This window comes from Coregonus lavaretus (genome assembly GCF_964263955.1).
Source record: "Coregonus lavaretus genome assembly, chromosome: 4".
Taxonomy (NCBI): Eukaryota; Metazoa; Chordata; class Actinopteri; order Salmoniformes; family Salmonidae; genus Coregonus; species Coregonus lavaretus.
Genome location: NC_139991.1, coordinates 56,728,492 through 56,744,822, shown reverse-complemented (window position 1 = coordinate 56,744,822; position 16,331 = coordinate 56,728,492). Strand labels below are relative to the sequence as shown.

Below are 16,331 nucleotides of genomic sequence, written 5' to 3'. Positions count from 1 at the left end.
CTGCGCATCGCATCATGCAAACCATCTTGACAGTTTGTGGCCATGGAAAGCAAATGTTATTTTAAATATGTTCTAGCTTGAATTCACAAATGTTCTCGTAAAAACATTCGAAATAGAAACTGATGGCTACACGTCATTTGTAGTCTAAAAGTTAATAAAGGCGGAGGTTAATCAAACCGCGAGCGTGGTGCTGGTTCACATGCCTGTTGCAGTTTCGATCCATAGGCACAGGTCCATGACACAGTTCAAAACCGGGGTTAAAACGCAGCATATAGACACATTTTAACTCCCTAGAATAATCAGTCAAAGGTCAGATATGCTGAACAATTATTTGTACCATATTACTCAGATGCATAGGCTATAACAGGTGCTATAACTGCGGACTTGTGTTGACAGGAAAGGGGGAAGTATTTAAAATGCGGTTAAAATAACACAAATAATACTGACAAAGTTTAGCCTTGTGCAAGTGGATACCATTAAACACACCCTGACTACTTTATAGCAAATACCTGCACGTGCACAACACAACACAACAACAAGTACAGCTGGTCTATCAAAAAAGTCACACATTCTAAACTGTTCTTACCTCGTGCCACCGTAGCCGGGAACTGCAAACAGAGAAATACAAGGATGCCCAAACTCAGGTAGCATCCTCCCGAAAACTGTCCCATCACTGGACCGGTCGTCTTCCTTCCTATCCGACCAGGGGATTCTGCGTGCGGATCTTGAGCATTTGCAGTCGTTGACCGTGTCACCAGTAACAGGTTACCCCGCACTGATGACGTTTAAACAGGGCCAGTCTGTCGCCACCTCAGCCGAGGAAGGCAAACAGCGGCGGCATATCTGGTTTGCAGAGCAGAAAGAGCGATGGAGAGCTGTGTGTGTTTCGGCGGTCGGGCAGCCTGTGAGAGAGTGAAATAATTAAGCCTCGCAAGCCAAATGCTAGCTCTCAGCTTTGGGGCGGAGAGAGAGAGAGAGAGAGGCTGAGGGTAGAGGTGATAGGCTACTGGGGAGAGATATCCAGATTTACCACAGAGAAACCACAGACGACCACTGCGTGAGTCATCGAATCAATTTAGCATCACAATCATCTATCCAGTTTTTCCATAATGTCAGTGCGGAGTTATTTTGAATAGATCGTATCCTTATGATTCAAACCGCCATAATGGATTCTGAAAACAAAATGCTTGTGGTTAATTTGCTTGTGAATTATTTTTTGATTCCTTTCAAAGGGAAGAATATGTGAAACCATTACCAACAAAATTGGGTTGCTCCACAGAGTGGATTGACATTGAGTAGCTATGATCACCAACGAAAACAACAACACCATAGAAAACCAATCTGCATCTGCATTCCATGTAAATCAGTTGGAGTTTACATTCTCAGGCACAGTTACCCTATTCAGTGAAGATTCAATAGTTTATTTCCCAGGGTCCTCATCGGAGGTCAGCCCGTTAGGTGGGGTTAAGTGCTTGACATGATTGCTCAAGCAGGCATAACCAGCGCTTTAAAGGGAAACTTCACTGCTAGACACTATTTGGGATGTTTTTCCAGTCTCCCTTCATAATTATGAATGATGAGAGGGTGTTTCAGACATAATTATGCACTATAGCTGTATTTTCGAATTTTTTGAACCAATGATGTCATTGGTTGATTCAGCCTGCTGTCTGAATTATTGTGGCCTTTGTGTTTCGCCGATTGCATCACACTAGCACCGAGTAGATATGCTTGTTCTTGTTCAATAGAGCCATTGGACTTGCCTCAATGATGTTCCTATCTGCCAGGATATTGCAGGATATGTAAGTAGGCATGCCCTACTTCCTTGTTCCCACCCTCGAAGGCAGGCTTTTCAAAACGGGGACGGTGCAAGTTTACAGGTTCACGGAATTTATGTTACCATGCACTGTCTATCTGACATTTCTAAATAATGATCTACAATGGCTGCTTCTGATTATTCCTCCTTCCAAGAAGAGCTGGACGCCTAAATCGTTTTTAAATGTTATGTTACATAGGAACATACAGCCATATTTATTTGAGCCGGAATACACTGAAGAGGAGTTGAGACAGCGAGAAAAATTATTTCGAGACCAGCAAGCAGCGGTGGCAGCCTAGACCAGCTGGACCAGGACTCAGGAGGGCAAATGACAAATGAGTAAGTTGTTTTGCTGTCAGTAGCTAGCTAGCAATATAAGCGCCCTTTTTACACATGGCAGTGTTGTTCAGTCCAATCAATTTGGTGATACATCGATTCAGCCATAACGGGCCTTGCTAGTACCACTACAAGGCAAGCTAGCCAAGTTTAGCTAGCTAGCTGTGTATTTGCTATACCTAAAATGTACTGAAGTCTAATGTTATAGCTAGCTAGTTAACTAGCCTATCTAGCCTCAGTGCCTCTCATTAGGAGCAAAACTGGAAAACTATTTTGATGATGATGGCGGAGATTAAAGGAACCATTAAAGGAATGGTTGTGGCTTTATGACTCATATTAGTATTGGAGTATTATACCTGTGTGCTGTAGCTAGCTTTGTCTTGAATACAAGCCATGTCTACTTATTTCCTATATTGACAGACTAATTTATTGTTTTATTGAATCCTGTTTACTTGCCACCAAATTAAAGTTTAAGTGATGCACCAACTCCCTGCATCATTTGACTGAAGCTAGTTTATGCGTCATTAGACTGAAGCTAGTTTATCCCAATACATTTAATGAATATCACAATTAATTGAACCAGAAGTTGAAGTTAAACACTTTATTGGTTTAAAATATTTTACAGTTCATATAAGGAAATTATTAAATTGAAATAAATTCATTAGGCTCTAGTCTACATACCTTAAAAAGAAAGGTAGGGGCATGGATCAGAAAACCAGTCAGTATCTGGCGTGACCACCATTTGCCTCATGCAGCGCGACACATCTCCTTCGCATAGAGTTGATCAGGCTGTTGATTGTGGCCTGTGGAATGTTGTTCCACTCCTCTTCCATGGCTGTGCGAAGTTGCTGGATATTGGCGGAACACGCTGTCGTACACGTTGATCGAGAGCATCCCAAACATGCTCAATGGCTGACATGTCTGGTGAGTATGCAGGCCATGGAAGAACTGGGACATTTTCAGCTTCCAGGTCTCAATCAAACTCTTTCTGTGGGTTTTCAGCCCGGCAGTCCTTTCAGACCCAGCATGATAATTACATCAGAAAACACATGTGTTAATGTTCCCTTTTATTTTATTTCTGATAGCAAACTCAGGTGGACAAATAAAAAAGAATACAAAATGGCCGACCTGCAGACCTCCAGCGAGGGAGTCGGTGACACAGCCTCGTCAAAGCTGTTTGGCAGGTCCTTAAAGATGCACTATGCAGAAATCGTTCTGTCATTTCCTGGTTGCTAAAATTCTAATCGTTCGCCTAATTTCAGTTTATGTGACAAAACAAGCAAGTATAGTGTAGAGAATCATTGTACCATTGAAACTGCTGTGAAATACACTGCTCAAAAAAATAAAGGGAACACTTAAACAACACAATGTAACTCCAAGTCAATCACACTTCTGTGAAATCAAACTGTCCACTTAGGAAGCAACACTGATTGACAATACATTTCACATGCTGTTGTGCAAATGGAATAGACAACAGGTGGAAATTATAGGCAATTACCAAGACACCCCCAATAAAGAAGTGGTTCTGCAGGTGGTGACCACAGACCACTTCTCAGTTCCTATGCTTCCTGGTTGATGTTTTGGTCACTTGAATGCTGGCGGAGCTTTCACTCTAGTGGTAGCATGAGACGGAGTCTACAACCCACACAAGTGGCTCAGGTAGTGCAGCTCATCCAGGATGGCACATCAATGCGAGCTGTGGCAAGAAGGTTTGCTGTGTCTGTCAGCGTAGTGTCCAGAGCATGGAGGCGCTACCAGGAGACAGGCCAGTACATCAGGAGACGTGGAGGAGGCCGTAGGAGGGCAACAACCCAGCAGCAGGACTGCTACCTCCGCCTTTGTGCAAGGAGGAGCAGGAGGAGCACTGCCAGAGCCCTGCAAAATGACCTCCAGCAGGCCACAAATGTGCATGTGTCTGCTCAAAGGTCAGAAACAGACTCCATGAGGGTGGTATGAGGGCCCGACGTCCACAGGTGGGGGTTGTGCTTACAGCCCAACACCGTGCAGGACTTTTGGCATTTGCCAGAGAACACCAAGATTGGCAAATTCGCCACTGGCGCCCTGTGCTCTTCACAGATGAAAGCAGGTTCACACTGAGCACATGTGACAGACGTGACAGAGTCTGGAGACGCCGTGGAGAACGTTCTGCTGCCTGCAACATCCTCCAGCATGACCGGTTTGGCGGTGGGTCAGTCATGGTGTGGGGTGGCATTTTTTTGGGGGGCCGCACAGCCCTCCATGTACTCGCCAGAGGTAGCCTGACTGCCATTAGGTACCGAGATGAGATCCTCAGACCCATTGTGAGACCATATGCTGGTGCGGTTGGCCCTGGGTTCCTCCTAATGCAAGACAATGCTAGACCTCATGTGGCTGGAGTGTGTCAGCAGTTCCTGCAAGAGGAAGGCATTGATGCTATGGACTGGCCTGCCCGTTCCCCAGACCTGAATCCAATTGAGCACATCTGGGACATCATGTCTCGCTCCATCCACCAACGGCACGTTGCACCACAGACTGTCCAGGAGTTGGCGGATGCTTTAGTCCAGGTCTGGGAGGAGATCCCTCAGGAGACCATCCGCCACCTAATCAGGAGCATGCCCAGGCGTTGTAGGGAGGTCATACAGGCACGTGGAGGCCACACACACTACTGAGCCTCATTTTGACTTGTTTTAAGGACATTACATCAAAGTTGGATCAGCCTGTAGTGTGGTTTTCCACTTTAATTTTGAGTGTGACTCCAAATCCAGACCTCTGGGGGTTGATAAATTTGATTTCCATTGATAATGTTTGTGTGATTTTGTTGTCAGCACATTCAACTATGTAAAGAAAAAAGTATTTCATAAGATTATTTCATTCATTCAGATCTAGGATGTGTTATTTTAGTGTTCCCTTAATTTTTTTAATCAGTGTATATTTTCCATAACCAAAAATATTGTATTTTCAGCTATTGGAAAATGGTGTACGAAACCGAAAGTAAAAGACGCAAAAACGAAACTTAAGAACGGAAGCATAGAAATAACGCACATACAACAGATCTTCCGCTTCTTAGACTTGCTTTCAATGAGAATGACAGATCTATAACTCACATTTCTAAGTGAAATTGGTTGGGTTAACCAAAAAGTTACATATTGAAGCTTTAATGCCCCCTGTTGAGATAAACCAAAACCAAAATTCCTTCCAAATGGATGTGGAAAGACTGTAGTGGAGTGGACTTTGATGTGTGTGGATGTGAGGGACTCTGTCTGTCAGCCTGAGAGCTTTGTTGGTCTGAGCAACCCTCTGGTAGATAAGTGACGTTGGTTAACTTTCCTGGAGGTTAGACATTGTCCATAGGCGACATAATGACATGGTCACCATCAGCAACAACATGTCAAACAGGATCTATATATAGAGTTGTAAACAAACCACTAGTTTCACCAATATACCCCAAAAATACACTAATGTATTGTGATCTCTCACGTGCGGTTATTCCCGACAACACTCTTTAATAACAATGTGTTGTTGCATACATACACTACCTGACCAAAAGTATGTGGACACCTGTTCATCGAACATCTCATTCCAAAATCATCGGCATTAATATGGAGTTGGTCCTCCCTTTGCTGCTATAACAGCCTCCACTCTTCTGGGAAGACTTTCCACTAGATGTTGGAACATCGCTGCGGGGACTTGCTTCCATTCAACCACAAGAGCATTAGTTAGGTTGGGCACTGATGTTGTGCGATTAGGCCTGGCTCGCAGTCGACGATCCAATTCATCCCAAAGGTGTTTGATGGGGTTGAGGTCAGGGCTCTGTGCAGGCTAGTCAAGTTCTTCCACACTGATCTCGACAAACCATTTCTGTATGGACCTCGCTTTGTGCATTGGGGCATTGTCATGCTGAAACAGGAAAGTGCCTTCCCCAAACTGTTGCCACAAAGTTGGAAGCACATTGTATGCTGTAGCGTACACATTTCCCTTTACTGGAACTAAGGGGCCTAGCCCGAACTATGAAAAACAGCCCCAGACCATTATTGCTCTTCCACCAAACTTTACAGTTGGCACTATGCATTTGGGCAGGTAGCGTTCTCCTGGCATCCGCCAAACCCAGATTAGTCCGTCGGACTGTCAGATGGTGAAGCGTAATTCACCACTCCAGAGAACTCGTTTCCACTGCTCCAGAGTCCAATGGCGGCGAGCTTTACACCACTCCAGCCGACGCTTGGCATTGCTCATGGTGATGTTAGGCTTGTGTGTGGCTGCTCGGCCATGGAAACCCATTTCATGAAGCTCCTGACAAACAGTTATTGTGCTGACGTTGCTTCCAGAGGCAGTTTGGAACTCGGTAGTGAGTGTTGCAACCAAGGACAGATAATTTTTACGCGCTACATACTTCAGCACTCGGTGGTCCCGTTCTGTGAGCTTGTGTGGCCTACCACTTTGCGGCTGAGCCATTGTTGCTCCTAGACGTTTTCACTTCACAATAACAGCACGTACAGTTGACCGGGGCAGCTCTAGCAGGTCAGAAATTCGACGAACTGACTTGTTGGAAAGGTGGCATCCTATGACGGTGCCACATTGAAAGTCACTGAGCACTTCAGTAAGGCCATTCTACTGCCAATGTTTGTCTATGGAGATTGCATGGCTGTGTGCTCGATTTTTAGACCTGTCAGCAATGGGTGTGGCTGAAATAGCCAAATCCACTCATTTTAAAGGGTGTCCACATACTTTTGTATATGTAGTGTACAGTCATGGTCAAAAGTTTTGAGAATGACACATACTAATTTTCACAAAGTCTGCTGCCTCAGTTTTGATGATGGCAATTTGCATATACTCCAGAATGTCATGAAGAGTGATCAGATCATTTACAATAATAATAATAATTATTATTATTATTATTATTATTTTTTTTAGGGGGTAGATCAGATTTAATATTGCAGATAGATTGTAACTTCCATCAATGTAATTGTCTGCATCACTTCCAATCCCCCATATGTTTTTTTTTTCTTCTCGCAAATATATATATATATATATACATATACACATACATACATATATACACATACATATACATTTCCTTTAAAAAATATATATTTCCCTTTATTACTTTCCAACCCAACCACCCCTTCCCTAATTGGAGTAAACTAGTGAACAACAATGCTTAGGCCTCTACTTCCAGTTTATACAGTATCTCACAAAAGTGAGTACACCCCTCACATTTTTGTAAATATTTGAGTATATCTTTTTATGTGACAATGCTGAAGAAATGACACTTTGCTACAATGTAAAGTAGTGAGTGTACAGCTTGTATAACAGTGTAAATTTGCTGTCCCCTCAAAATAACACAACACACAGCCATTAATGTCTAAACCGCTGGCAACAAAAGTGAGTACACCCTTAAGTGAAAATGTCCAAATTGGGCCGTGTACCATCAAATCTTGGGTAAGAACCTCCTTCCCTCAGCCAGGGCATTGAAAATGGGTTGTGGATGGGTATTCCAGCATGACAATGACCTAAAACACACGGCCAAGGCAACAAAGGAGTGGCTCAAGAAGAAGCAAATTAAGGTCCTGGAGTGGCCTAGCCAGTCTCCAGACCTTAATCCCATAGAAAATCTGTGGAGGGAGCTGAAGGTTCGAGTTGCCAAACGTCAGCCTCGAAACCTTATTGACTTGGTGAAGATCTGCAAAGAGGAGTGGGACAAAATCCCTCCTGAGATGTGTGCAAACCTGGTGGCCAACTACAAGAAACGTCTGACCTCTGTGATTGCCAACAAGGGTTTTGCCACCAAGTACTAAGTCATGTTTTGCAGAGGGGTCAAATACTTATTTCCCTCATTAAAATGCAAATCAATTCATAACATTTTTGACATGCGTTTTTCTGGATTTTTTTGTTGTTATTCTGTCTCTCACTGTTCAAATAAACCTACCATTAAAATTATAGACTGATCATGTCTTTGTCAGTGGGCAAACGTACAAAATCAGCAGGGGATCAAATACTTTTTTCCCTCACTGTATGTGAATTGACGAGACTCTACTTGGGGTAGATCACCTAGCTCTGATGACTTGCTTCATCTATTATATACAGAGTTGAGTAGTCCTCATATCAAATCCATGTTACTGTTAGTTGTGTTAGTCTAATTTACAACTATAATATGCCCCATTTGGGTTTCCATAATAATTAGTAATTATTGTTGGTTGTGATTGTTGTGTTTTACTGATCAGCAGGGGATCAAATACTTTTTTCCCCTCACTGTATATGCCATATCTTTCTAACTGTGCACTTTCACAAAAGCTCTCAACCTATAGCATTTACATTTTAGTCATTTAGCAGACGCTCTTATCCAGAGCGACTTACAGTTAGTGAGTGCATACATTTTCATACTGGCCCCTCGTGGGAAACGAACCCACAACCCTGGCGTTGCAAGCGCCATGCTCTACCAACTGAGCTACAACTGAGCTAACCTATATACTTATTATGGACACAGTATGCTTACATTATTAGTTATCGTGTTGTTATTAGTTGTTGTTAGTTGTTATTAGTCCCATCCTTCAACTCCATTAAACACCACCCATCTATCTCTTAACACCATCCATATTGGATTTCTATTTGCCATATATTTTTAAACTGTACTGTGATGTTTTACAAAAGTTCTGATCCTTTCTGTTCTCATTGTTTCTACAGATCGTAAATTGAAAATAAACATTTTTGCTAAAAGTATTATTATATTATTGATCGATTGACTATGACTTTTCAGATCACCCAGTAATGCTATCTGCAGGGTTAGCTCCAGGTAAATATTGCAATCCTTTAGCCATTCCTGGACCTGTGTCCAAAAACAAGCTACAAATGGACAGTACCAAAACAAATGATCTAATGATTCTGTCTCTTCGCAGCAAAATCTGCAGAGCTGGGAAGATTATATCCCCCATATAAATAACATTCTATTGGTAGCAAGAATTTTATGTAATAATTTAAATTGAAAAATTCTAAGTTTTGAATCCGGCGTCGCTTTGCGTATCAGTTCATAAACACTATGCCATGGGATCGGTACGTCAAAAATCTCTTCCCAACTATTTTGCAATCTATATTGGATGGCTGTCAATCATTTGGTCCTTAAATGAAACTGGTATACTTTGTTATTTATCACAGTTTTCTTTAACCAATTATGTTCTTTAATGTAAGGCCGACAGACAAGTTCCTTACATTTTCCCCCTTCCACTTTCCTCTTCCATTTTTGCGGTAATGCTGCAATTATTTGGTTGTAATTTTGGGTAGAGCAGACATTTCCATATGTTTTTGTTAGCTGCATGTGCGACATAACTCCACCAGTCCTACCGATGATATCATTTACGAAGATTATACCTTTTTAAAAACATTTTGTAAATTTTTTATTTTTTTTAATCAATTAGTATATTTGAGTTTAACCACAATATTTGTTGCATTATTTGTTCTGTCGTTTCTGGAGGATTAAATTGAAATTGCAACCAACTTTCTATGGTTTGTTTTAGAAATAGTGATATTTCTGAGATTATTTCCTTTTCAAATAACTGAAAGTGTGAGGTTGTAATCTGAATAAAGGGAAATAGGTCATTCTTGAGCATTGGGTGAGACAATCTTACTAATTTGCTAGAGAACCAGTTCGGATTTAAGTATAACTTTTGTATGACTGAAGCTTTTAGTGATAGGTCTAATGCTTTAATATTTAATAATTTCTGTCCTCCGAATTCATATTCATTATATAAATAGGCCCATTTAATTTTGTCTGGCTTGCCGTTCCAAATAAAATGGAATATTTTTATCTCATATAATTTTAAAAACTGTTCGCTAGGCGTAGGCAAGACCATAAGCAAATAGGTAAACTGGGATAATACTAAAGAGTTAATCATGGTGATTTTTCCACAAATTGACAGGTATTTACCTTTCCATGGTAGCAAGATCTTATCTATTTTTGCTAACTTTCTATTAAAATGTATTGGAGTGAGATCATTTATTTCATTTGGGATATGTATTCCGAGTATATCCACATCACCATCAGACCATTTTATTGGTAAACTACATGGTAATGTCACATTTTTATTTTTTTAGTGATCCAATACGTAATATAGTACATTTTATCATAATTTGATTGTAATCCAGAGAGGTTAGAAAATGTATCTAGATCCTCTATGAGACTGTGGAGGGATTCAAGCTGTGGATTTAAAAGAAAACATGAATAATCCGCGTACAATGACACCTTTGTTTTTAAGCCCTGGATTTCTAATCCTTTGATATTATTGTTGGATCTGATTTTAATAGTTAACATCTCGATGGCCATAATAAATATATATGCCGATAGTGGACAACCTTGTTTCACTCCTCTTGACAGTTTAAAACTTTCTGAGAAATAGCCATTATTTACTATTTTACACCTAGGGTTACTATACATGATTTTAACCCATTTTATAAGAGATTCTCCAAAATTGAAATGCTCCAGGCATTTATACACTGCTCAAAAAAATAAAGGGAACACTTAAACAACACATCCTAGATCTGAATGAATGAAATAATCTTATTAAATACTTTTTTCTTTACATAGTTGAATGTGCTGACAACAAAATCACACAAAAAATATCAATGGAAATCAAATTTATCAACCCATGGAGGTCTGGATTTGGAGTCACACTCAAAATTAAAGTGGAAAACCACACTACAGGCTGTTCCAACTTTGATGTAATGTCCTTAAAACAAGTCAAAATGAGGCTCAGTAGTGTGTGTGGCCTCCACGTGCCTGTATGACCTCCGTACAACGCCTGGGCATGCTCCTGATGAGGTGGAGGATGGTCTCCTTAGGGATCTCCTCCCAGACCTGGACTAAAGCATCCGCCAACTCCTGGACAGTCTGTGGTGCAACGTGGCGTTGGTGGATGGAGCGAGACATGATGTCCCAGATGTGCTCAATTGGATTCAGGTCTGGGGAACGGGCGGGCCAGTCCCTAGCATCAATGCCTTCCTCTTGCAGGAACTGCTGACACACTCCAGCCACATGAGGTCTAGCATTGTCTTGCATTAGGAGGAACCCAGGGCCAACCGCACCAGCATATGGTCTCACAAGGGGTCTGAGGATCTCATCTCGGTACCTAATGGCAGTCAGGCTACCTCTGGCGAGTACATGGAGGGCTGTGCGGCCCCCCAAAGAAATGCCACCCCACACCATGACTGACCCACCGCCAAACCGGTCATGCTGGAGGATGTTGCAGGCAGCAGAACATTCTCCACGGCGTCTCCAGACTCTGTCACGTCTGTCACATGTGCTCAGTGTGAACCTGCTTTCATCTGTGAAGAGCACAGGGCACCAGTGGCGAATTTGCCAATCTTGGTGTTCTCTGGCAAATGCCAAATGTCCTGCATGGTGTTGGGCTGTAAGCACAACCCCCACCTGTGGATGTCGGGCCCTCATACCACCCTCATGGAGTCTGTTTCTGACCGTTTGAGCAGACACATGCACATTTGTGGCCTGCTGGAGGTCATTTTGCAGGGCTCTGGCAGTGCTCCGCCTGCTCCCCCTTGCACAAAGGCGGAGGTAGCAGTCCTGCTGCTGGGTTGTTGCCCTTCTACGGCCTCCTCCACGTCTCCTGATGTACTGGCCTGTCTCCTGGTAGCGCCTCCATGCTCTGGACACTACGCTGACAGACACAGCAAACCTTCTTGCCACAGCTCGCATTGATGTGCCATCCTGGATGAGCTGCACTACCTGAGCCACTTGTGTGGGTTGTAGACTCCGTCTCATGCTACCACTAGAGTGAAAGCACCGCCAGCATTCAAAAGTGACCAAAACATCAGCCAGGAAGCATAGGAACTGAGAAGTGGCCTGTGGTCACCACCTGCAGAACCACTTCTTTATTGGGGGTGTCTTGCTAATTGCCTATAATTTCCACCTGTTGTCTATCCCATTTGCACAACAGCATGTGAAATGTATTGTCAATCAGTGTTGCTTCCTAAGTGGACAGTTTGATTTCACAGAAGTGTGATTGACTTGGAGTTACATTGTGTTGTTTAAGTGTTCCCTTTATTTTTTTTTAGCAGTGTATATAAACCCCAGTCGTACTTTATCAAATGCCTTTTCGAAGTCTGCTATGAAAAGCAGGCCTGGTTTCCCAGATTTTTCATAGTGTTCTATTGTTTCCAGTACTTGCCTTATATTATCTCCAATGTATCTTCCATGTAAAAAAACTGTCTGATTTAGAATGAATAATGTCCGACAATACCTTTTTGTTTCTATGAGCTATACATTTTGCAATAATTTTTGCATCACAACACTGAAGTGTAAGGGGCCTCCAATTTTTTTAATGGACTGGATCTTTGTATTTTCCACTTGTATCCTGTTTCAGTAATAATGAAATCAGACATTCTTATTGAGTGTCTGATAATCTACCATTTACATAGGAGTGGCTAAAACATGCTAATAACGGTCCTATGAGTATATCAAAAAAGGTTTGGTATACCTCGACTGGTATGCCATCCAACCCTGGAGTTTTCCCAGACTTAAAGTCTTTAATTGCATCCAGACGTTCGTCCTCTGTAATTTCACCTTCACATGAGTCTTTCTGTATGGCTGTTAATTTTACATAATCAATAGAAAAAAATCTCTACAATAAGCTTCAGTTAGAGGAGATGGAGGCGACTGAAACGAAAACATATGCTTAAAGTACTTTGTTTCCTCCTTCAAAATATAATTTGGTGAATCATGGGTGACTCCGTCATTTTTAACCAGTTCAGTAAATTATTTTTGGTAGCATTCCTATGCTGAAGATAAAAAAATAATTTGGTGCATTTTCCCCCATATTCCATCCAGTTTGCTTTATTTGTATAATCTATTACACTTGATCTTTCTTGAATAAGTTTCTCCATTTCTTTTAGTTTTACCTCTTAATTTATTCTGAGCCTCTATGTTACAGTTTTTATTGCTATCTATCTGTTCTGTTAGACCTTCTATTTCCTTTGTTAGTATGGACTCTTTTGACCTAAATTGCTTTTGTTTTCGAGATGAGTACTGAATTGCATGGCCTCTAAAGGCACATTTTAAAGGTGTCCCATACAATAAGGGGATTTGCTGTACCTATGTTATGACGGAAAAAATAAGTTATGAATTCCTCTGTCCTAGTTAAAAACAAGTTATCATCCAATAGGGTTTGATTACATTTCCAATATCCTCGCCCACGTGGAAATTCAGTAAGAGTAATGTATATGCCAATTATATGATGGTCCGACCGCATTCTGTCCCCTATCAACACTTTTTAAACGTTTGGTGCCAACGAGAATGACATAAGAAAGAAGTCAAGACGACTAGCTTGATTGAGTCTCCGCCATATATATCTCACTAGATCAGGATATTTAAGTTCTAATGTATCCATGACATTCATGATTTCCTTAAGAGCATGAGGGTGATTGTTTGTAGTGTGATTTCCTTTACGGTCCATTGAGCTATTTAAAACTGTATTATAATCTCCCACCATAATAATATAGTCTTGAATTGCTTGTAGGGTTGATAATTTATTATATATATATTGTCAAAGAAGTGTGGATCATCATTATTTGGTCTGTAAAGGTTAATGAGCCATATTTGTTTATGGTCCAATAACATATTTAAAATAATTCATCTACCTTGCGTATCTGTTTGGACAATTTGCACATTTGGATCGAAATTACTGTTAATTAATATCATCACCCCTTTTGAGTTTCTTTGCCCATGGGAGAAGTATATTTTCGCCCCCCCATTCCTTTTTTACACGCAACTTCATCTAGAATTGTTGAATGAGTTTCCTGTAAACAATAGATATTATATTCTTTCTCTTTGAGCCATGTAAATATTGTTCTTCTTTTCTTATTATCTGCTAAGCCATTACAATTATTTTACATTTTAGTAATTTAGCAGACGCTCTTATCCAGAGCGACTTACAGTTAGTGAGTGCATAGATTTTCATACTGGCTATACCTATTTCACCATATACCATAATGAGATAGAAGTTTACAACTATTTATCATTATATATGTTTGTAAATTTACCCATAAAAAATACCATAGTGATTGAGTGTCTGTACCATGATATTTGCATTGCTACTAAGTAACCCTCCAATTGTTCTCCACTAATTCCCCCGCTAAAGCCCCTCCCCGTCCCAAGTTGGGCCGTCATCCCAGTGATCGGCATACCACCCCCGTCCCTCCAGATCCACAGGGCCCCGAGAGGCCAGGACCCATCCATCAAAAACGGCACACTGTGCCACCCACAAAACAGAAGCAGGTCAACCGCCAAAAGCATTTCCAATGCTCTCACCTCAATATAAATAAATAAATATATATATATATTCAAATATCTTGCATATCTTATTTTTCAGCATTATCAATTAATATCCGGATTGCCATTGTATTACATTACATCTGATTTTATAGCCATAAAATCAGATGCTCAATGGTTGTTACATCCCAGAGCCCAACTCAAGAAAGGACCTGATTTACGAATGCATATACGAATGTTAATACAGTTACAGCTGTTTGAGAAAGCATGCAAGTTTGAGCAAAAATTGACAACAATGTGAGATTTGATTAATCTATTTAATCTATGTCAAGTCCTAGGTGATGGAGATCAGCTCCACCCTCTTCACCTGAGACACAAACACTCTGGTCCCCCGTTGTAACCATTTTTCCCAAGAATCTCCATGCAGTCAGACCTTTTGATTATTTTGTGCCACCTGGTGATAAGCCCCCTCTCTGATTGTCCGAGTGTGACCCCCCTCCCCATGGGTTACTGCAGCCAGTGTTGCCAGCACTGCCACTACCTGGGTGGGGGTACCCCACCGGAATCCCCACCGGCTAGGTACAAGGTCATCAAGGTTCTCATATATTATGCTCTCCCATCAGGGGGCTCTGGCTTTGTAGGACCAACCCTGCCAGGCAGGCTCATAATCTTGAGGGGGCGGTGCTGCTCAAGTAGGTCTCTGACTGCATAGATTTTTCTGTTTTGGCTGCATATAGTCAACTCACAGCAGGTCCATAAAACAGATGGGGACTTCTCTTTGGTGTATGGGTCGCTCAGGTGGGTGTCTAGGATATAGGGTTGGGGATCGTTCCATCATGATAGGACAATAAAACATGTTTTATTAGATGTATACTATATTTTAAAATGTATATCCCTCATCTGCACAAAATTGAAAGCTCTCTCACAACCAGTGGCGGCTCCTGAAAAAATTCTCAGGGGGGGCAATTTTTCTGATGATTTAGGTGACCTACACACATTTTAAAAAAGATATGTCCAGCAACAACATGAAGACAGGGGCAGCATATAAGTCAATACCAGAAGCATTTATTGACTGATCTCAAAAGTGTTGGCTTACCAGGGTTGGTGGAGCCCTCAGTTTCATCTTTGCCTCGCAAAGCTAACTCAAACACTCCGCAAAACTTCACACACTGGATTAGCCGGCTGAGGATGTGGCGGTTCTTGCTAATGTCGTAGTAAATATATTTGTTATAGTGAATATGGAATATGATATGTTGAGTAAAATGTTGTGCTAAGATCTATTTAGGTCAGGAGCTGGTTATAAGTTCTGTTCCTATCCAATAACAATGGACAAAAGGGTCCTATCTTGTCAGCCTTGTCAGCAGGTGGCCAAGGACAACACCCACGCCATAGGCCTCTCAGTTCTTCCAACTCACGAGTTCTTGCTCTGAGGACACACACACACACACACACACAAACACACACACACACACATCATCACTGTTAAACACACACACACACACACACACACACACACACACACACACACACACACACACACACATCATCACTGTTAAACACACACACACACACACACACACACACACACACACACAAAAATCCCCTCTCTTAGGCTGAACATTTGAAGACAGAGAACCCGACTCAGAGCCAATGCAACAGTGACACTAGCCTGGAGGGGACCTCGCCCAACTCATCAGGACCAATCAGAAGATCAGAACTACTAGATTCAACCTACTTCATTTATTGCATAAAATGTCTGCACACAATGTTTCGGGGCTCTCTTCAGATAATAATAATAATAATAATAATAATAATAATAATATGCCATTTAGCAGACGCTTTTATCCAAAGCGACTTACAGTCATGCGTGCATACATTTTTGTGTATGGGTGGTCCCGGGGATCGAACCCACTACCTTGGCGTTACAAGCGC

General features: G+C 41.5%; 1 protein-coding gene and 1 long non-coding RNA gene across 2 annotated transcripts in view; one reads left to right on the top strand and one right to left on the bottom strand.

Moving 5' to 3' along the window:
• Positions 1-671, bottom strand: part of LOC311127971 (netrin receptor UNC5D-like) — a gene marked incomplete at both ends in the record, with an annotated part of 301,636 nt that extends 300,965 nt beyond the window's left edge. The window contains one exon of the mRNA XM_084159887.1: positions 569-671. Coding sequence (XP_084016013.1) covers positions 569-671 — 103 coding nt within the window. The remainder of the gene's footprint in view (positions 1-568) is intronic.
• The window catches only part of LOC311127976, a 1,008,662-nt gene that overhangs the window by 943,404 nt on the left and 48,927 nt on the right, over positions 1-16,331 (top strand). The gene's annotated exons all lie outside the window — the stretch shown is intronic.